This window comes from Thamnophis elegans, chromosome 2 (assembly GCF_009769535.1).
Source record: "Thamnophis elegans isolate rThaEle1 chromosome 2, rThaEle1.pri, whole genome shotgun sequence".
Lineage (NCBI taxonomy): Eukaryota > Metazoa > Chordata > Lepidosauria > Squamata > Colubridae > Thamnophis > Thamnophis elegans.
In genome coordinates this window covers 836,264-858,993 of record NC_045542.1, presented here as the reverse complement: position 1 = coordinate 858,993, position 22,730 = coordinate 836,264, and the positions used below count along the sequence as shown (strand labels likewise).

The following is a 22,730-nucleotide window of genomic DNA, read 5'->3' as shown; positions in this document are numbered from 1 at the left end:
GGAAGTGAAACTTCTAGAGCTTTCAGTTTTTATCTCTGCCCCACCCCCTTTTTTTTCTCTTCAAAAATCCCCCGTCTGCCAAATAGGCGCCAATTTCTGCTCTAGGTCTCTTTTAAATCCAAATTTAAGTTTTCTTTATCTTGGGTTGATCACTCTTTCACCCAGGTCCAACACTTTGTTCCAGCACCTCTCCTGCTCAGATAGCTTAACCCAGTGGCCCCAACTTTACAACGGCCATTAACAAGGACACTGCCGCTTGGCTGTCAGATTGAAGAACTTTTGTCTTTGGACCTTCAAGGAACTGCCGATTTCTCTCGGTCTGCCAGACGTTTCCTCTTTTTCCCCTGTTCCTCCAAAATAGATTCGGACCCTTCCTTGAATCCCTGGCAGCTGGCATCCGGCTGGGGTTTTTTGCGGAGCCCATCAGAGATCCGCTATGTTCCCGTTTCTGTTGTGGGACTCTTAAGAGCCCACACCTCCCACGTCTGTCCAGCTGGAGAACTTCCTGTCCAATCCCAGGGTGAGAAATCAACTCTCTGTGCCTGAGAGCCAATGGCTATCCATCCTACAGTGAAGCGAACCCACGAATCAAAATCTGTGGGACATGCTGAGTTTGTCAGAACCCTCCATTTAATAAAGCATCAATTATGGTGGTCCCACATGAAGGACATAGAGCAATATGTTGCTAGCTGCCCAGTGTGTATAGCAGCAAAAGGCTGCCCTGGTAAGTCGCCAGTTACCAACCCCATGGCACACTGGAAGCTGCTGCACAGTGGTCTAGGTTGTCACCAACCTCTTTTCTTAGCAAGTACATTTTTAGCTTGTCCCAAAATCTGCTCTACATGTACTTAGCAAGGCTTTGTGCAGCACACAAAGGCTTCGCGGGCTGCCAGACTGGATAATCTGAGACAGGGGTGTTGTCAGCCCTGGAAGCCATCTTTTCCTTTGGATCTTTAGAGCTGCCACATTTAGTGCTGTGGAAAAGTGGGAGAGTGTTTGCATGGAGTTGATATAATTATTTAGCCATAACAACATTCTTTCTTTGAGAGTCAAGGACGTTCAGCCTGCACCTGGAGAGGCGTGATTGGGAGGCATCTCCATTTGGGACAGAGGATTGATTGGACCATGTGATGGACATGTGGGTGCAAAGGACTTTAACTTTCTTTCGGGTAGGGAAAACCCACGAACTTTCAGATTCGGGTTTTCCCAGATGTGCCAATATGACATCTCTAATAAATTGGATCTTTGAGGAACTGCTTGCCTCGGAGTCTTACTTGGTTAGCGGGGTTATTTGGAACCCTGACAGGTGTCCAATTCATCTCACAATTCTGGCAAGAGTTTCTCAAGCTGTTGGGGACCACTCAGGGGCTGTCCTTGCATCATCCTCAGACAAATGGAGCCTGTGAACGTACAAATGTCATGTTGGAGCAGTACCTTAGATCAGTTACCAACAAAATAAGTGGTCTGACCTCTTCCCATTCATAGAAATTGCATACAATAATGCAGTTTATTGCAGTATCGGACTCAGGCCATTCTGAGTGGTAACCAACCAAGACTTTGTGGTTATACCAGAATTGCCACAGAATGACAGAATGGATTAAATCCCTTCAAATTATACCTGGCCCATTGTGCACAAGGCACTAGAACAGTGATGGCTAAGCTTTTCGGCACTGAGTGCAAAATTAGAGCACGCACGCACTGGCCAGCTGGTCTGCCATACATCTGTGCCGGCCAGCTGCTCTCTTCTAGGTTCCGGCATGCCAGTTGGTCTTCGCGCAAACCCTAAATCAAAAGAGAGCAGCTGGCTGATGTACATGCGTTCATGCGTGTGATGGAAGAACAGCTGACGACGGTGCGCATGCCCACAGCAAAACTGTTACCAAAACAATTTGTTTGAAACCAGTTGGATATGGGGGGGGGGGGGGGGAGGGCCTGGGAAAGTATGTAGGCAGTTTTTATGTGCAAACAGTTGGGACAAGTTCAACAAATAGAAATACTTTTTAAAAAGTTTAAACTGCATTTCAGTCTGCACAATTTAAAGAAAAGTGCTGCAAAATATTGTATTACTAGGTTTAATTTTAAGTTTTTAAATAATGCAGGTTTCATGTTAGAATGCTTCCTTTTAAGTAAAACATACAAAGTGGTCTTGTTTTTCAGAAGTATTCAAAATAAACACTGTAAAATCTCTTGTCCAAATAACTGGGAACAAGCATTTAAAATTTTTTACATCAGTTTAAATAATCAAGTAAATATTCCAATTATAACACAAATGTTTAGTGATATACCATAGTTGACAGATCCAATTACATCTATTTTGGAAAGAGTAAAACAATGTTAAAAGTATTTTGGGAAGGAGAAATTATTAATCATAACTAATTTATGGATTAACCAAGGTTACCCTTAGAGAGACCTATTATCTATTAAACTTAGTCATGGATGGAACCCAATGTTTTATTCGAGGACTTGACTGTAGTACACATTTTAGGCATTAAAGAAAACCTACATTTTAAAAAGCAAATATGTAAATTGCCATCAAAATGAAATCTAAAACATAACATCCTGTCATTGGATGTGAAATTTAACAGATTGGGACAATGATATACATAGACATAATACAATGGGAAATGTGGGAGGGCAGAAATACTTTAGAAAAATAATGCATGAAGAAATAAAAATGACACATTGGACAAAATGTGTTAATTTGGGATATAAAATTGGATTAGAAAACCTTTCTTCCCCTGTTACTCTGTCTATGTATTTGTAAAAGATAAATTTAACATCAAAATTTGAATGTTATAAAAATATATTAGAAAATATGTGTCTAAAATCTGCTATTTTTCATGATTATTATAGGCATAAAATATATGAAACTATAGCTATAAATCTGGGTAACTTATAGGTATTATACGTATCCTTCTGTAGGAGGAATTAATTTCTTGCTTACGTGTTGAAAGGCCTCCTTTGTCTGCAAAACTAGGCGTCCATCTCCTTTGAGAGAGGCAACTGATGATGCCTCTCCGTATGAAATGGTTTTCCTGTTTACGGAGGTTGATAAAAGTTCTGCAGTACAGAGTGGACCTGCTCCATTTCTTCCACTGGATCCTATAAAAATCACTTTCAAAATACACTTTTAATTGTGAGATGATGAATACTTGTAAATGTCCATACAAAAGGTAGGATAACGATGCTAGCTGCATTCATGTCATTAATTTTGTAGTTTGTAAATTCAGTTGCTTTTAATAGATTGGATACCACTAACCTCCAGGTCAGAAATAATATCAAATGGCAGAAGAAATCAGATAATTACTCCGATTATTGTTATTTGGACATGTTAGTTAACAGAAACGTGAACTTATATTTTTCTATTCATTCCCAGCCCATTAGTTATTAAGTGTTCAGAACTAATAGAATTTAAAAATAAATGCATAAAAAGCCAACACCACAATTTGGTAGAGACCTTCCACCAACAGAATTTCCCTTTATTTTAGTTTATTAATTGGATACATAAGGAGGCACTTATTTCAAACTGCTGGGAGTTTTTTCTTTTCTTTTAAAGATAGAAAGATATATAATATAACCCCTTCACATATGGTAACAAAGAATCGAGACAACTAATCAGAGAAGTCCATGCTACATGGCAAGCACCTGTTTCTGGAGAAATATATTGCAAAAGAGGTTCAAAGCCCTTAGTAACGACTTTGGCAATAGAGGGACATTTACAGGAAGGCAGTGCTGGTTATTGACATAGGATTTAAGCAAGAATAAAGGCACAAAGTTAGCACTCCGGAAAACTCATTTGCTTTAAGACGTGAAGCAAGCCATTTCTGTTTCTGTTCACATAGAGAGAGAGAGGCGTCACTGGAAGGAAGCATTAAGGCAGATGTCTCTGTTCCACAAATCTTATCTTAGGAAGGGCAAAGGTGTGTTAAGTGGGAGTGGGCTGAGAAGTAGGTATTCTTTAAAAAAAAAAAAACTAGAATCAAAGAAGTGCCAATACAGTCCGTTTTATGAAGAAATATATACAACCGTCGCCCAGAGAGGGCAGATTGCTTTCTGTTGACAAGGCTTCCGTCTTGCTCCACAAACTCTTGGAATAATAATGGTTCTAAAGATAAGAGTAGCCAACATTAAAAAGAAAAAAAAAGCCTTTTCAGAGACCATAGACTCCTATGAGAGTTTCTGTGGGGCAGGGGGAAATCTAATCTATCCTGGGACAGTGTTTGCCACAAAGAATCTGCCTCAACCGAGAAGCAAATATACTTCAGCTGAACTGAAGGACAAAAAAATCTGCATCGGGAAGTAGGAACTTTTTTCCGTATCTCGTCATCTCTGCAAAGATCACAGTTTCTCACCACTTCTCTATTGGAGATTGAGTAATTATCCTGGCCAATTTCATATTAAAATGATTAAATCATCTGCAACTGGCCATTGTTCTTTTCTAGTATTACATCAAGCTCATCCCAAATTGTATCTGGCAAACTAAGTTTGTCTCTTCCATCGAAGCATCATCACTGGTTGTGCAAAGGGTGGCATGCATAAATCAGCACTATACCTGAGACTCAAAAACAATTTGATGCATTCCTCTTTCCAATGATTCTGTTTGATAAAATCTTCAGTTTCGTAAATCGGATTTATTAGCCATTTTTATTTGCTGTTCCATTATTTTTCAGAGCTATATGAAATATTGATCAATATTGTACTAAAATGCCATGGTGGAAAGATAAAAGTCTGAGAGGAAGATTTCACATATATTATAACTAAGGAATCAAAAGGGTGGCAGGGAGAATAGATCCAATCAACATTAATGGCAGGAGATTCTAACAAGTGTTAGTGGAAATACAATCTCTCTAGTTTTACACATTTGCAGGCATTCTCATCACAATCACTCAAGTACCTGGGGGTGGTTTCTCTATTTCCAACAAAGTGCAAAACAATTCCACAAAACAGAAGCGTCCATGTTCCCATGTGGTACGGCCACCATGAAAAACCGGGAAGAAATCAACCCTCCTCTTCCCAGAAGGGAAGACTCTGGTCATTAAATCCTTTCCTAGCCAAGACCCAGGGACACAGAGAGAAATAGAACAGGAATGCTTGGCTTCTCGGAGCTATTTACAGGTAATCAACCGACAGCATCTATTTCTTGACGTCTGTTGCTATGGTTGTGTTATTGTTATTGGAAAGAAAGGGAGGAGGAGAAGAAATGGGGGAAATGTGCTTGATGTATAACTGACCACTTACAAAGAGCTTCTGCTCTTTGTAACCGGTCAGTTATAAGCCAAGGCACATAAAGGATTACACTAAAGATTAAGCATGAGTTCTTTCCATAAGATTAAGAAGCAAGATTGCCTTCTCCTTTGAGAAGTGGTGATCGTGGTTAATCCAGTAAGGAAGGCTCAGTTGGTCTGATAATGGTAGGCCGGTTTGGTGCTGCAGGAGGTCTTCTGCTGCAGAGAAGAGGAAGAGAGAAACAGAAGGTGGAAATGAAAGAGACATTGCCAAGGTATAAGAGCCTCCACATTCCTGCCCATTTCCCTGGTTCTTCTGAACTCCTATGCGATGTGCAAACGTTATAGAACTATTGCTTATCTTCTAGACAGCCTAAGATCATTTCTACTTTTCCTCTCCATTTCAACTTTTGCTGGCGTTTGACAACAATTACTTCTCTGGATGTGAAAGGAGGCTCTTAAAGTTACACCTACTTTCCATAGATCGTCCAACCACTAAAAAAGCTGCACTATGCCAAGACTCTACATAAGCAATTTTCTAATTTTTTTAGACAGTATCTAAATCTTCTATATCAATTCAAAATGAATAAGTTTATACAGGAACAAAGACTGTGACTATTTCATAAGCACAGACTTATGCCATAGTCCAGGTTAAAAAATTAGCTAAGAGAAATCTGAACTGGCTCTTACCTGGGCACACCTGGAGGTATACCAGGTGGAATACGTGCCGGCCGGGAGGGAATTTGAGGCGGGGCTGGGAAAGGTTCATTATTAGTAATAAATGCATTTTGTGCTACAGGACGCAAAGGAATGGGTGGTGCCACAAAGGAGGATGAGCCTGCTGCTGGCACTGGAATCAAGGGGGGACCAGGCATGGGTCCCCTCACAGCTGGGGGTCTTCCTGGAGGCAACACGGTAGAAGGAGGCCTGCGCTGAGATGTTGGGCTGTAAGAGAAAAGAAAAAGGACGTATTAAAATATTAAAGTTAGTATAACAGAACTCCAAATAATATCAATCATTTTCAGACAAAGCAGACAACAACGTGTGAAGTTTATTTCAAAAGCAATAGAAGAATATTCTTATGGGTAAAAAATATCCACTATACAAAAAATCTTATTTTGATGAACAAAATTGTGACACAATTAGAAGCTGACTAACAAACGCACATGGAAGAATGTGTATTTAGTTCAGTGTTATCGTTCTAGTAGTGATAAACCAACTGCAGAGTTCCAAATGAAGGATCTGGACCAATCCCATTCAGCTGTGAGTCATCTGTGGCTTTTGGCTTTGTGATGTTCCATATTTTCTTCCTTTCCCTTAACAAATAGCATACTAGAACCAACTCCTATATCGACTCACCTGTGCCCACCACCTCCCGACTGCAGCCACGTATCATCCACAGGAGGAGGAACTGGGGTGGAAACCGTACTGGTGGTGATGTCTCCAATTATATTCAAAGCTTCCTTCAGGGCATGGTACATTCGCAACATGTCGTCCCTGCGCTGTGCCTGGTCTGCTGACTCCTCCATCAAGCTGTTTTGGTCTGCAGAGGAGTATAAGTAGGCCAGCAACTCCGAGTGGATGAAATCCTTGGTCTGTGAGGGACAGGTAACATTGGGTGCACAGGAAATGTAATGCTTTCCAACAACAATAGACTGGGTTGGGTAGATCAAGTGGAGTAACCTCAAGAGGCTGGTTTAGATCACAACCCTGGCTATCTATTCCTTGGAAATAGTGAGGAGAGAGGACACTTCCCCCAGATGGGATGCTGCACTCAACGGTTCTGAAGAAGACTGTTCTGGATTCAATGATCTACTGCATTATGGAAAGGTTCCCATAGATCATATGGTTATTTTAGTTCATATAATACATGAATAAACACTGTTTAAAAAACAACAAATACCATAATGGCTGAATTCACATCATACATTAAATAAAAAACAAATTAAAGTTTAAAACAGGAACAGGCAACCTTTAAATGGCAAAGGGTTCCATTAAAAAAAAACCTATATTTTGGCCTCATAACAGGGTACCTGATTATGTGGAACAAATTTTCTTGGAAAATCAAGTTAGGTGTAGCTGCCAATATTTTTTTTACACAATGGGGGATAATTTTATGTGGGTAGACTGAAAGTATTAGAGGCGAAAGAAGCATCACAGCTGTCTATGTGCTTCAATATGTGCATGTAAGAATCTAGGCCCATTATAAGTTGTATAATCAAATTTCCTAAGGAACCTCTTTGTAACCATGAAAAGGTTCCTTAGGAAATTTGATTATACAACTTATAACGGGCCTAGATTCTTACTGTGTTCCTCCGAGTGAAGTTGGACTAGTTCCAATTAAAACTGTGCTGCTCAGTGCTGGCCAGACTGGCCAGTGCTAACTAAGCCTGCAGGGTCTCATGGCAAAGAAGCTTTTATTCAGATGTGGCCAAGCTATTTTCCTTACATCTCACATTTTTATAGTTTTACTGGCTTCTGAATAAAAGATTTCGGCTCCTCTGCCACGTGGGCCAGCCTCTTCTGGAGCTCTTCGAAAAGTAAGTACAGTCAAGGCATTGGAAATAGGGTGGGATCTGGGATGCTAGCAAAGTAGGGCCCAGGACCTGTGGAGATCCGGCGGGGGACAGTATGGGGGTGGGGGGTGGGGGGAGAATAGGCAGGGGGAAAGTTGCAACATTTCTACAGTTGGACATAAGGGTGAGTGGCCACATAAGAGGTGGTATTCAGCAGGTTCTGACCAGTTTTGGAAACTGAAACGGAAATTTTGAGTAGTTTGGAGAACCGGTAAATGCCACCTCTGACTGGCCCCGCCCCCGTCTATTCTCGGTCTCCTGAGTCCCAGCCAATCGTGAGGGAATGGAGATTTTACAGTATCCTTCCCCTGCCACACCCACAAAGACACGCCCACAGAACCAGTAGTAAGAAAAATTGAATCCCACCGTGCATAACTTTGCATAACTTTGGGACCAGGTCATAAGTACTTTTTTTGGTGTGTGTGTGTGTAATTTTGATTGGTCGCTAATTGAACTGTCATAACTCAATGACTATGTGTAGTTTCCTCCCTCTGCCACCCTGGCAAAATAAATGATCAAGGCATAGTTACATTATTTATCATGAGATGCATTATTGTCTTTGGCATAAGGTCTCGGATAGATTTGTTGATGATCCCAACGTATGAATCAACGAGATTGCGGATAGTTTCTACTTGGCGTTCCAGTTGAGGATCCATGGAAAAGGTGTTTTCCTGAGCTCCATCTTCATTTTCTACCTGTGAATAGGAAAAACGGACACTATTACAAGATAAAATGTCCAATGCCTCCAGAATCAGAACCACAGTTCTTTCATAAGTGAAGTGAAGGTCTGCTACCCAACTTTCAAAAAGGCACATGAAGATGGCAGACTACAATGCTAATGCATAAAACCGATAATGTACAAATATTATTCTTTATCTTCTTCTTGCATTAAAGATCATACTGCGAACTTCTTTTGCATCTTATTATTCCTCTTAAAATCTATTCTTATTATAAATTTATTTTCTACAGGATAACCCTTTTTAGCAAATAATGCATCTTGCCCTACTCATTCACCTTCACTTAGAGGTGGAATATTTAATAAAATGAAAAGAAATGTCTATAAATTATGAGGAGGTAGCAGTTTCTGCCTTAGGTTTAGAAAAACTATACAATTCTTATACAGGCAAATTATGTTAATTACTTCAAACCCCAAGCTGATTATCTCCTTGATTCCTGCACTATGAATAGAAGAATAAAAGTTATCTCAGCTGAGTATGCTTCACATTTTATTTTTGTGTCTGTGTGTGTGTGACAATAAAGACTGGATATCTGGAGTGCCTCAAAAGAATATTGCTTTGTCATTATTTTTTGACTCATAAATATTTCTTCAGTCATATCAAAACTACAAACCATCCTTGTTTAGCAACTGAAAAACGCAAACTTCCTGAGGTTACATGAAGAGCTAGTACAGCTGTGTATCTTGTCTTTTTATGTACACTGAGAATATATGCACCAAAGGCAAATTCCTTGTGCCCAATCAAGATTTCTGTTCTGTTCTACTCTATACCAATGGGGTTCTGTTCCCGTGTTTTGGGAACCTGGTGCCTCAGCGCCGCTGTAAATTCCTTTCTCAGGGCTGGCGTACTTGAAGGGAGGCTATTTTGCACCTCTGGTTCCTGTTAGTGTCCATACTCCCCCATTTTCCACAGCGTTCTTTCACACCTCCAGCACTCTTCCCCTCCCAAATCCCCCCCCCTTACAGAAGTTGCTAGTGAGCTTCAAAGGAAGTGAAGATGAGCAGCTGATAATTTCGCCTAACAACTGCTTTGCTTAGAGATGCAAATTCTGATCCCTATTAGGGTAATTAATCAAAAGCTACCTATACCCAACTCCTCCTGAGGACACTTAAATCATTTGATGTTGCTGATTTTCAAGGTTGTATACTCCTGATTTTAGGCATAAGGTACTTCCAGAAAATGGCACCAACTGATAGGAAATTCTTCAGCAATTCCCTCGCTCCCCCCCTTCAACTAAAACTCTGAACAATATTTACTTGGTCTTTCTCAGGATAAACTCCAGCACGAAGGAAGGAGGCCTTCCAGCTATCCACGTCGTCCTGAGAATCGCAGGCAAGTTCAATCTGACGCAGATCTTTGTATACATTTCTAGAGTAGAAATGGACAATAAAAGAATTTACCCATCTAATTAAACGAGAGAAAATATCAACATCATGAAATAAAGTAAGAGAAATATCCTACAGTCTGTATTTACTAAACATAATTTTTGATTTGTTTGTAATGACATTAGCTGCATCTTCTATGATTGGTTCACAGAGGTCATTTGAGTGAAAGTGTTTATATAGCATGAAGAATATGAAAATTTAATGGGAAATGGAAAAACATAGAGAGAAGTTTTAAGATATGCCAATGTTTGCTATTGCTGGGAGAAGCAAGAATAGCTGAGTACAAAGTATGCACTTCACCCATTTTGTAAAGTGGAAATGAGAATTGAGTTCAAGAAGTCCACAAGTTACAACAGTACTCTGGGCTGGAGTTTTCATTGCTAAGCAATATGGTTGTAAAGCATATCATAAGACCGTGTTTAGCAGCAACTATTCTGGCAGTCCCAGATATCACTGTTAAGTGAGGACATAGACATTATTAAGCAATACTCCTGCATGATGGCAAGCCTCCAACTTCCTGCCAGTTTCCCAACTGACTGTGGGAAGTTGTGTTTCCCAACTGTGGGAAGCCTGCAGGGTACATCAGAAATCATGATTCATGACCATGGCTGACTATGATGATCTAATTTTGAGCTGGGCCTCAAGTACTAGGTCACAATCACTTGAATGAGGGGATGCTGTGAGAGCTTGAAATCCAAGCACTGGTTCTAAGTACCATTCAGTCAGCATTATTGCAACTTTGATGCAAAATTTATTGTTTCCAGTATCTTCCCAGGTATTGATGTTAGGTTGACTGGTCTGTAGTTTCCTGGGTCTGTTTTTATTTTTCCTTTTTTGAAGATGGGAACCACATCAGCTCTTTTCCAATCCTCAGGTAGTTCCCTGGTGCTCCGGGATTTTGGAAGATAGGGTACAATGGTTCTGAGATGACATCTGCTAGCTCCTTCAGAATTCTGTTAGGCAATCTATCAGGTCAGATATGATGCATGTATGTATGTATGTATGTATGTACGTATGTATGTATGTATATTTGCATATTTGTATATTTGTTATGTATGTATATATGTTCCAGCATAACTCTGGAACATCTTGAGCAATTTCAACCAAACTTGGTACACAGATGACTTACTCTCTGGAAAAAAATACTGTGGGAGTAAGACAATCCTAACACCCCTAGGTAGGTGTGTGTGTGTGTGTGTGTGTGTGTGTGTGTGTGTTCAAGCATAACTCTGGAACACCTCGAACAATTTTAACCAAACTTGGTAAACAGATGAGTTACTTTCTGGAAAAAAAATACTGTGTGGGTGAGATATCTTTAGTACCCCTTGGTGTGTGTGTGTGTGTGTTTTCATTGCAGCGTAACTCTGGAATGCCTGGGCTAATGAAATGAAAAGGAATGAATTATATCTATAGTGTCAAATCACAGTACTTTCCATAGTGATACTGTGCGTTTTGGATTCAAGCTCTGTTAAGATACAGCCTGTTGTGCCTTAAAATGTCTTCTACTGTACACAATGGAGTTGCCATCATAATTCACAGTACTCCACAAGGGGTCTCCCTCTGGTAAGTGGGATTGGTTCTTAAAAAACAAACAAAAAACCCCTAGGCCTTCAGTTTCAAGCAAAGAGGGCAAGTTGTCGGGAGAGGCAGCTGCTAATGCAGACAATTACCTCAAAGTCTGTTCCCTGTAGAATTTTTCCCAGGCTGTTGGCCAGGGCAATTCTCACCACAGTGAGTGATGGCTTTTCCTGTCTAATACAGGATTCAGATAAACAAATCCTCAAGCAGCGCTGGGTCATCAGCTAGTTATATTATAATTGTCAACCCTGAAGCTGACCTATGACTCCATCATAGTTGGATGGAGTAGATGGGAACCTCAAAAAAAGAATATAAACTGTTGTATGAATATATGGGAAGTAAGGTTGGCTGTCAAAAAAAAAAGGTATAGTGAATGATAGTGCAAACTAAAATTAGACAAATTTCTTCTGTTTGTGGTTATTTTGCCTCCAATTTCTTTTGCTTACTATTTCTTCTTGTTCCATTTTGCATTTTATTTGCCCAAAATGGGATAATGTGAATGTATATAAGTGTGAAACTGTAAGAAAAATCAAATGATGAAAGATTCTTCAAATCCTACAGAACCCTAACTAACCTTTATATGATCATAATAGTTTGTGTCATTTTCAACCATCTTTTTTTTCCTTGAATTTCATATGCTTCTCTATTTCATTTCTTTCCGGATGTTTTCAAATACAATTCTTATCATTGCTGACCATTGCCCAAAAAGCAACAACTTGGGAAATGGCTCTAACTATTCTACCTCTGCTCACCTGTGATCTAATTTTCTCTCTTCATCTAACCAGAGTACTGTCCATGATTACTTTTTAAAGGAGATTTTATGAGTTATTGTATAGGCCAAGAGAAATGCACTTTGTTAAATCTCTTTTCAAAAGCTATATTTTTGCAGCACAGCTCCAACTTCCGTCATATAATATGTAACAAAAGATAAAGTTAAATTTGGTTTAACTATCTAGATATAAGCATATCTATGAAAGGTGGCTAAAAGCAAGAGAAAAAAGCACTATTTGATTTTCATCACTAATCTTCCAGTGTTTTTGTGCAAATGCTATTACTCTGCTGTAACACAATGCTATATTTTTACAAGACAGAAAAATACTTGCAACTTACTTCGAGAAAAAAGAGAGGGGGAGATTCAGACGGATATAAACACTAATCTGCAAGTCTCCGTCATTTTGGTTTTCTGGCAAGTTCATCCATATGAGTTGAGCCAAGGAATTTAAACAGCTTCTTATAAAGATCTAGACTGAAGGGGGTGGTTATTTTTACCTTTGTTCTGTGTTAAAAATGGCAAAGACATGCTTGTTAGACATGAAGCCCTTCTCCACATCTCTTATTTTTAGGTTATCTAGAGGCAGCATATATTTCTTCTCTTTCTCCTATAAGAGAGAAAAAGTTACATGTAATTTTTCTTTGTTCCTTAAAAGGTGAACTCAATACTCTAATAAGAAGGTTCTGTGTTAAAATGAAGAAAATGAAAAGAAATCAATTGATTAATGACAAACTATTTCCAATTCTACATTGGAAAAACCAGAGTTCTAGTCTTGCATACATAGTCTTTTAGATTGAGACCAAAACACTTGTATTCACAGTTTACCAGAGATATATAAGATATGACATAACATTCCTCTTAAGGTCATAGAAATAATAAGATACCATTTTTTCCAGTGGCTGAGCATTTTTTAATTTCTTCAATAGTTTTTTTCTTCCTATCTTTCACCAGATATTTCTGGTGAAAGTCATTCAGATTTTGTTTAATAATTTTATGCTGTTTTTGAAACCAACATTCTCAGATTTTTAGTGGCAGTTAGGTATTGTGATAATGAAACAGATCCCTGATGCCCTTTACGTGCCTATTGCAGGGGAAAATTCCAACCCCCCTCCCACCCAACACACAAAACAATAGTAATTTTTTTGGATAGACTTGGCAACTTTGGAGTAGCTCTGAAAAATTGTTAAACTTTTTATATACCTGACCTGGAAAGTGAGAAGAAAAGAGTAAAGATTTTGACAGTGGAAATCTGCAACATCTTAAAAATCGGTGGAAGGAATGTAGAAACAATGGACTTGGGAATGAAAGAACAGGTTTCTAAAACAGTTTTCTTTAATAAGATGCAGTCTAAGAATAGATGCAGCCTATGAGACACAAAGAACAGGCCGCTGCGAAAACTCCATATCTGGAAGTATTTACAGCTCTAGATTCTACATCCCTTCTTCTATACTGCAGGGACAAAAAAAAATCCCAAAAGTGATGTACAAAAAATGGCCAGAAAAATGGGTCATTATTAGCTTAATCCCACTTGCATGGCCTAAAGGTTTTCAGATGCTGCTTTGCCTCTAATAGTTTCCATCCTGACTGATTAAAGGTTCCTTTTGAAATAATCCGTTTCAAGAGTCTTTACTTTCCCAAGTTAGGAGAGGAGCCATTACAGGAAGAAGAATTCGTAGCTTGTGTGAGCACACAATTCAGACCTCTCAATACCTCACATCCATTGTTCCTTTTCCTGCCCCACTGCACAAATCTTTTAAACATTTGATGGCAAAACAAAGTGAGCCTTCATCCCAAAGCATATTCCCCCTTCTGAATTTGGATTATTACGCAACCATATGAAATAGTATAAAATGGCCCTACTAATCCCAGTAATACTTTGAGCAGAACTTTGTGGGAAAAAATTGATATACTGTATTTTTGGAGTATAAGACGCACCAAGATTTTGAAGAGGCAAATTTTTTAAAAAAAAGTTTTTGCACTCTGCAGACCGCCCAGAAATGGCCCATTTTTCACAAAAATAATCTGACTATTCCAGAATATAAATAAAGACAGAGGGCAACAGTTTTATGATTGGGAGAACTTTGTGTCTATTTTTAGGGTCCCATACTATAAATAAAGACAATGGAGGACAATTCTTATGATTGAGAGAACTTTGCATCTATTTTTAGGGCCAGAATGATCACAGCTCAATGACAGAGCATAGATACTCACACAAGATAAGAGCCAAGGTGGCGCAGTGGTTAAATGCAGCACTGCAGGCTACTGCTAGATCAGCAGGTCAGCGGTTCAAATCTCACCGGCTCAGGGTTGACTCAGCCTTCCATCCTTCCGAGGTGGGTAAAATGAGGACCCAGATTGTTGGGGGCAATATGCTGACTCTCTGTAAACCGCTTAGAGAGGCCTGAAGGCCTATGAAGCGGTATATAAGTCTACTGCTATTGATACTGCACATTCAGACAAAGCAGAGGAAAACTTCTGCTGAGATCATTGCAAACCTTCTTCTCATAATTTATGGTCCATGAAAGTGGGGAGATTAGTGATCCTTAGATGCCTTTCTATATCCTAAACATAGATGTTTTTATAAGGAGCATTAGAGTCCTCCTTCATAGATAAGCTGCTCAGGATAATCTGTAATATGTTTTTTTAAAGGAGACCAAAGCACAGATCCCTAAAAAGGATCTCAATTTGCCTATTTTTGGCAGGGTTTTTCAAACTTGCGATCCTAATATGTGTGGACTTCCGGAATTGCCCGGACAGCATTATGGAGGTTGAAACCTACACATCTTAAAAGTTGCCAAATTTGAAAAACGCTGATCTATCAAAACATCCAGCTCAGGGGGTATCCAACCTTGGCAATTCTAACTTATGGACTTCAAAACCGGCCGAAAAATGGGCGGGATGGGGCCAGAGAGTGGTGGGATTAGCCCGAACCTATCCAAACTGGCTGAATCCCACCTCTGCCTTTGAGGGGAGTGGCTGGGAAGCGGGGCTGGGTGTGATGACCGATGTCAAGCTGGCCATGCCCACCCAGTCACATGACCATCCGGCAACGCCCACCTAGCCAGTCATTAGGGCAGAGAACCAATTGTTAAATTATTTGAATCTACCACTGGCTGGATAAGAATAATTTCAGAGATGCTGGCTGCTCAGGTAAGGTTCTACCTCTTTCTGGCAGAAAACAGTTTTATTCTAAGTTTTGATGAATACCTAGAACTTAGTTATTTAATTAAAAAGGCAGGTGATTATTTGTGCTCTTCATTTTCTAAGTACAAGAGATGAGTTTAGAGTAAAATCTGGCATTAAATATTTAATTTGATGTTCTTTTTAATCCTGTTTATAATTGAAATGTGTACAGTGTACCGATGCAGTTCTGAAAAAGTGAGCAATTGCAAATTCAATGAAGGAAGTAATTCATTTTCATCTAAGCTCTGTTGTTTTTCAAAACAATCTCTTGTTATCTCACTGACAACCAGTAGCCCACCCCCCTCCTCACTGGAAAAAGGAGCTCTGAGCTCTGAGTTAGAGGATTGCCTGTGAGATGAAATTGAGAAAAGAAAAACATTTCTACTACCTCAGTAAGCTTCTTTTAATATGAACTCCTCAGCTATTGAATGGAACGTGGGAAAGCTATGCAGCTAAGGGTGATGCCTGTACAGTCTTGAGAAGGAGGATAAAAAATACTTAATCTGAGTCTAGCTAATTTAGAAGGCATCTTCCGTGCAAAACAATTCAAGAAATGTAAGCACATGTCTATGTTTAGGGGTTAGGAGATATATCAGAGAAGAATATATTGTACTCTGACTAGTTTCTGGAAATTAAATGTCACTAAAGAAAGCTGGCTGGTATCAAAGAATTTCGTTGTAACTCATTTCATTGTAGCCAATATCGTTGTAACCAACTTTGTTGTACACAAAGTACCAACTTTGTTGTACACATGATGCACAATGACAATAAAGGCTATACTAGAAAAGTCAAGATGAAGGCCTTTAAAAAAAGCTACACACTTCTTGTAAGATGTGCATAATACAAATGGAAAAATCATGCAGGACTAGGCAACTGGAACTAGAAAAAAACATTTCAATAAGCAAATCCTGTCAATAAAACATAGACCTGCTATTTTAATTTGCCCTTTTTCACTCTATACTACAGAGAGTGCTGGCTCAGTATCAACATCTGATTGCTTCAAGATTTTCAGAATTCAATTTTACTCCTATGTGCAGGAAGGAAGGTCATTATAACAAGCCACTTAAACATTTGCAATTACTTGTTTCCCTATATTAATGTAAGAAGAAACAACTGTTCTATTCTTACATTTATTATGTCATAAATTCTTCTTAAAAACATCCAACTAGATATAAATATATCTCCCCTTTGCTGTATAGGTTCAGTGTATCTCTTCCAATGGCATTTCCACAGTGGCCCAATGAGGTAGATTGGGCTACGATTGGGGCCCAGACATCCAGTGAACTTAAGTCTTATATACTTACAGTCTAACTATCTAATTCCTATGTCACACGAGCATCCATCCCAAAGCATTTATCAGCTGAAAATTGGAACACATGCTATATAGTTGTGCAAAGTTATACAAAATGCATAAATTAAGCTAAGTTTTATATAAAATCAAATTGACTTTGTTTTAATTGAAGAATAGAACAGAACTCTTCTGGAATAGGAGAACAATTGAAAAAGTCATCCCCCGACATGCAGCGGATATCTATTACATACCTCTTCATCTTTGTACCAAGACAAACTCTCTGCTGTTAAGATGAACCAATATTCCTTGGAGCCTCCTTTCATGATGCTAATGTTGTTGATGGTCAGCCAGCCTCGCCGGATGACCTGGAGGAAATCAAGAAGTGGGAGATGAGAAAGGGGAAAAAAGAACAGATTAACAAATCAACTTCAAAGAACAAAAGAAGGAGAAGGGGAGTTGCTTATCATTTGAGGCAATGTCTTAAAAATCTAACTTATCTGCAGCAGGAGACAAACAGAAAAGAGTTTAAAGGACCTCATCTTACAGCACCATGGCCGTGGAAAATAATGAAACTCCACTGATCATTCCATCTTTAAGCTGTCTCTGAATTGCTAGTCCACAGCAGCCCGGTTTATGACAGTAATGAGAAAGAAAAATGATCCCGTAAAACTAAATTGGAAGCAAACATTTGAATTTACGAAAAACTGTATCTAGAGAAATTCTAATACCGACTACAGGAAATGCTAGATTTATGAAGCAGATGTTGATATATGACTTGACCATAGCTCTGCAACAGGCAATCTAGAAAGATCAGCTGATCCGCAAGACACAGAATAACCTAGTTGGAATATGTATGTATCCAGTTTGAAGCCTAAAAATCACTAAGGCAGTGTTTCTCAACCTTGGCGACTTTCAGTCCTGTGGACTTCAACTCCCAGAATCCCCTATGCTGGCTGGGGGATTCTGGGAGTTGAAGTCCACAGGACTGAAAGTCGCCAAGGTTGAGAAACACTGCACTAAGAGATGTCTATATTGCAATGAATAAAAAGCGAACAGGAACTTTTCCTGCTCGTAATCCATGATTCCAAAACTTCAGGAAACTCTCTTCCCATCAACTTCAAATGCATATTCAGTATGCGACTTGGGAGTTTTTTGGCACTAATAGCTAGTAAGACAATTTTGACTTGGCTAAGGAACCAACTCTGCCTAATCTTGTAGACAATTCTGTCAAGAACAACAAGTAAACCTTTAGACAAAACATTGGCAGTGGAACTTCACAGCATGAAACAGAGGGCCAAAGCATGTAAGATTATATCTGAAACCAGCTATCACATAGCTTTACACAAAATCTCTGAAAAAAATGAAAGCAGTAGCCAGAATATATGGGCAACCATGCTTTATTTTGAAATTGCCTTTTTTTAAAAAGCTATTCATGATATACAAAGTAGCCATAGTCAGCAGCCGCAACTCAGGATACAGAATATGCATCCCTCATTCCCTGCTTATAGTCCTCTGATTCCAGAATTTCAATGAACTCTGTTCCCATCAAGGACTTCAAAAAAATATACAGCGTGTGACTTATGCTGATTTGGCCCTATTAACTAATGAGATAAATTTGATTTAGTTAAGCAAACAAGTCTCTTGCTACTCCAATCATACAGAGGACTCAAGAACAATTGAAAACTCTGAAAGGTAATCTTCTGTCTCAGAAGCCAACCAGATAGTTTATTAAATTGGTTCAAAACAATAAAGCTTATCTTCTTTTTATTGTTTTAGCACTTTCTGTCAGACCTAGAAACCATCTTTTACATTGAGCCTTCAGGCCTGCCACATTTTCTAATGTGGGAAAATGGGAGAGGGGATTATATAGAGTGTGGATGAGATATACCGTATTTTTCAGAGTATAAGACGCACCAAGATTTTGAAGAGGCAAATTAAAAAAATGTTTTTGCACTCTGCAGACTTCCCAAAAACGGGCCTGTTTTTTGTCAAAAGAAGGGCATGCATGGCCTTTAGGAGGCTTATAGAGTGCTCCTGGGGGCTGGGGAAATAAACAAAAAACAGGCCGTTTTTAGCTCATTTCTGCCCCCTCCCCAGCCCCCAGGAGCACTCTGAAAGCCTCCTAAAGGCTCTGCATGGCCATTTTGGGGAAGTGGGCAGGGTTTTGGGAGGCAAAAAATGCTGTATTCAATGTATAAGACGCACCCAGATTTTCAGCTTCTTTTTTTGAGGGAAAAGGTGCGTCTTATACTCCGAAAAACATGGTAGTCAAAATAACATTCTTTTCTTAAGAGAGTCAAGGACACCTTGCCCTGCAGCTGCGTTGGTGTGACTGGGAGGCATTTCCAGTTGGATGGTGTCTGATTGGATCATTTGATGCACATGTGGGTGCTGGGCAGGGACTTGAACTTTTTGTCTTGGTGGGGAAAACCTGGAAAATTTCAGATTCGGGTTTTCCCAGATGTGCCAATGTGACACCTCTAATAAAATGGAACTTTGAGGGAACTCGAGCCTTGGGGTCTTCTTTTGTTGGGGGTGTTATTTGGAACTTTGACACTTTCACTCTCTTGCTTTTTAGTAATAACTCAATTTCAATTATGAATTAAGAAAAATATCATAACCTTAGGATTATTTTTATTATTTGGCAGTTATTACTATACTGTCAAACTCTCAAAGACTAACTAAGGCAGAATACCAGCATATAGGCTTCAGCTGCAAAGATGAAGTCAGGAAAGCTAAGGCTCAGAATGAACTCAGACTTGCCACAAATGTCAAAAATAATGTTTAAAAGTTTCAAAATGTAAAAAAAAAAAGCAAGAAAAAAGTCATTAATGGAAAAAGATGGCAAGGAGGTGATGAGCAGCAGGGAGAAGGCAGAACTGCTTAATTCATTCTTTGCAGGTCTTTACACAAAAGGGAAAAAAACTATAGTCTATCAAAAGTAATACCATAAAAGACAAATTAGGAATACGTCAAAATAGGCAAGAAAATTGTAAGACGACTCCTATCCATTCTAGATGAATTGAAATCAGCAAGACCAGATGGGTTACATCCCAAAGTTCTGAAGGGATTGGCAGACACGATCTGGGAACCTCTGAAAGGCGTCCTATAGCGCCAGGAAACTACCAGAGGACTGGAAAAGAACTGATGTAGTTCCCATCTTCAAAAAAGGGAGAATATTGATTCGGGAAACCTACAGTCCAATCAGCCTGACAACAATACCTGCGAAGATGCTGGAAAAGATGATCAAGCCACAGATCTGTGAACACCAAAGGCAGGCAAAGCTATTGCTGGCAGTCAATACGGGCTTGTCGAAAACAGACCATGCCAGACAAACGCATTGCACTGTTTTACAAAGGGACTAAATTAGTGAAACAGCTAAATACTGTGGACATAGTTCTAAAGAATGAATGAGCCAATCAGCACCCAAGACCTATGCAATGCTTATTCCAGGATTTTTAAAAATAAGGCTGCTAATGTATAATAGGAATTACCCACTCCTCACCCCAAGGAATTACCGGTATCTATTTAGCTTATGTATATTTAAACAGAATACAATTTCTTACAACCAGTTGGGAAACTGAACAGCAAAAAAAGCTAACCTTTTGCAGTGGCTAGCCATCAGCTAAAACAGCCAATATTGAAAACAGTTAGTTTTATTTGGCTTCATTAAGCCTAAAACTTCACGAAACACAAAAAAAACCTTAGCTTTCATGCCCTGCTATAGGGGGAAAAAACCTCTCAACATTCTACTTTCTGGCTACTGATAAAAATGAGTCTTAATAAACTCTTGCCTCCCAAACGAGCAAAATCCCAATACCTTTTCAACTAAATTATGCAAGAGAAACCTGGGTCAATTTCAGATATCCAAATTTATGCTGACCATTCTTACTGTTGCCAGTAATTTTAGAGTAGAAAAAGAAAAAAGAAAATCAAGGTTTAGTACAACTTAGCTTAAATACAGGTATTTTTTTCTACCAAATTAGTACAACCACACAGATTAGTAATGAGTTGGAAAGGAGCAATCAGTACTGGGGAATTTGTACCCATGTTTGAGTACAGTCATGCCAAACCTAATGGCTAAAGATGGATGTGTTAGATTACAACAATTGCAAATGTTACAGGCAAGAATTCTGAGTAACCATAGAAAGGGATCAAGAGCTAGGACTGTATTGGATCTTCATCTTTCCAGAGCTGCTCAGTTTAGTGCCAACATAAACAAACTTCCACGTAATTTACACAACTGTTCCAATGCTCATATGCAAGGATGGTGCACTGGAGGGCATGGGCTGTTGCAGACTCAGCTTTAATTCAATTTGCTCAACAAAACAATGGAAAAGTGCTGAAAATTCAACACACAGAGCAGAAAGCACATCTGTTTAAATGTTGTTGCTTTTTAAATTTAAAAAACATTCAGAAACAGGAATCATGGGCATTTTAAAATCTAATTGAAGTTGGGGGAAAAATAGAGCCAGAAAAACAGACTGAAGATAGCGAAGGAGAGAAATGCTTGTATGGAAGAAGAAGAAACAGATTCAGATCTTTGGGCAGCAAATGAGTGAGAACAGCAAAAGATCACCAATTGCAAGAAAATAATTTCTGCTGTTAATCTTGGGGAGGAAAAGGGGACATTTGCCTTAATATTCTGTTTCCACAAAAAGAATACCTATCCCGAAAATAAGTCCTAGCCTGATTTTTTTGGAGTGGGCCTAAAATAAGCCCTACCCCCAAAATAAGTCCCAGTGAAGGGGCTGGGCATGGCCAGCACAGGAGGCAGCTCTCCCCTTCCCCGGTCACCTCATGGCTGCTCGGCTCCTTATTCGCGGTCCACAGATCAGCTGAGCCAGCGCCGTCTCCGTGCACTCTTGCTAGCCCCAGCCCTGCCCATGGCACCAACTTCGCAGCTGAGAGGCAGGAAAAAGCCCCTCCCCATTTCCCGGCAGATGGCCAAAAAGGCTCCATCCCAAACCTTCAACGTTGCAAAGATGGGATGTGCGTCTGTGCTGGGCTTGAGAATCACCCTTTTCTCAAGCAACGTTTGATTGCTTGTGAAGGGGAATCACCTTGCAGTCCGGAATTAACCTGACACAACCTAGTGACTGACTTGCAAACAGAACTCGACTGAATGGGTTATGGATGGGTGTGGTAACACTTAATTAGCATGCTCCACATGGCTTATACGGTTTGCTTTTGCGCCCAGCCGATGGTATGAAGCCTGTGTATATGCTGAATAGAATTATAAGGTTACAGCCAATGCTTGCAATAATAAGCAATGCAACTGCTAGTGCTCTTCACTTTTACAACAACAATATCCCAGAATACCTTTGCTTTATATGATTTGTTAGCAAAAGGATGCATCTGTGGAAAATTTATCTCACAAATTTTGTTCACAAAATTAATGACCAGGGAAAAAGCCATACAGGGGAAAAACTGCCAAAGTGGGGGAGATTCCACACGTCACAGCGCAGCCCTGAACTGGGTTAGTTGACTTCACCTGATTTGGCAATATATATAAACTTGTTGGTTTTACTAGAAACGTTTGTTTTCTGTAACACACATATATTATGCCTTGTATTTGTAATGTATATGCTTGCATGCTGTAAGTGCCTTTTGTTCCCCATCCCGCAACTGACTTCCTGCGGTGCTGTTATTAGGGTCCGTATAATATCTGGCAAATATCAAAACGTGTCATCCATTTGAACTCTTAACAATCCGCAATCTATGGGCCTAGAACTTATCCCGGAACAGAGCTGTAAAGAGCTGTAAAACTGACACCTTTGATGTCCCATGAGAATTGATCCTAAGTGATCAATTGAAGATACTCTATCCTGTCCAGACGATAGAGTATAAAATCAAAGAGGCCGGGATTGGGGGATTTTACTGAGGTTTATAACATTTCTAACAGTATAAAAAGGAGCTGCACCTTCTCTGAAGAGTTCTTCTTCCCTGCATATCCTTGGGGCATGTTGGGAACAACTGACCA

The 22,730-nt window shown here is 39.5% G+C and overlaps 1 protein-coding gene across 8 annotated transcripts in view; it reads right to left on the bottom strand.

Moving 5' to 3' along the window:
• Positions 1 to 2,942: 2,942 nt before the first annotated feature.
• The window catches only part of DNM2 (dynamin 2), a 78,047-nt gene continuing 58,259 nt past the window's right edge, over positions 2,943 to 22,730 (bottom strand). For 4 of the 8 annotated variants that reach the window (XM_032238885.1, XM_032238888.1, XM_032238891.1 and 1 more), the window contains 7 exons: positions 16,999 to 17,112; positions 12,771 to 12,880; positions 9,795 to 9,906; positions 8,332 to 8,496; positions 6,585 to 6,820; positions 5,916 to 6,170; positions 2,943 to 5,441 (listed from right to left, as the gene is read on the bottom strand). In XM_032238885.1, the coding sequence (XP_032094776.1) occupies positions 5,375 to 5,441; positions 5,916 to 6,170; positions 6,585 to 6,820; positions 8,332 to 8,496; positions 9,795 to 9,906; positions 12,771 to 12,880; positions 16,999 to 17,112 (1,059 nt within the window). In that variant the 3' untranslated portion in view covers positions 2,943 to 5,374. Of the gene's footprint in view, positions 5,445 to 5,915; positions 6,171 to 6,584; positions 6,821 to 8,331; positions 8,497 to 9,794; positions 9,907 to 12,770; positions 12,881 to 16,998; positions 17,113 to 22,730 lie in introns of all 8 variants that reach the window. The other 4 variants (XM_032238884.1, XM_032238883.1, XM_032238889.1 and 1 more) reach the window with 1 other exon arrangement.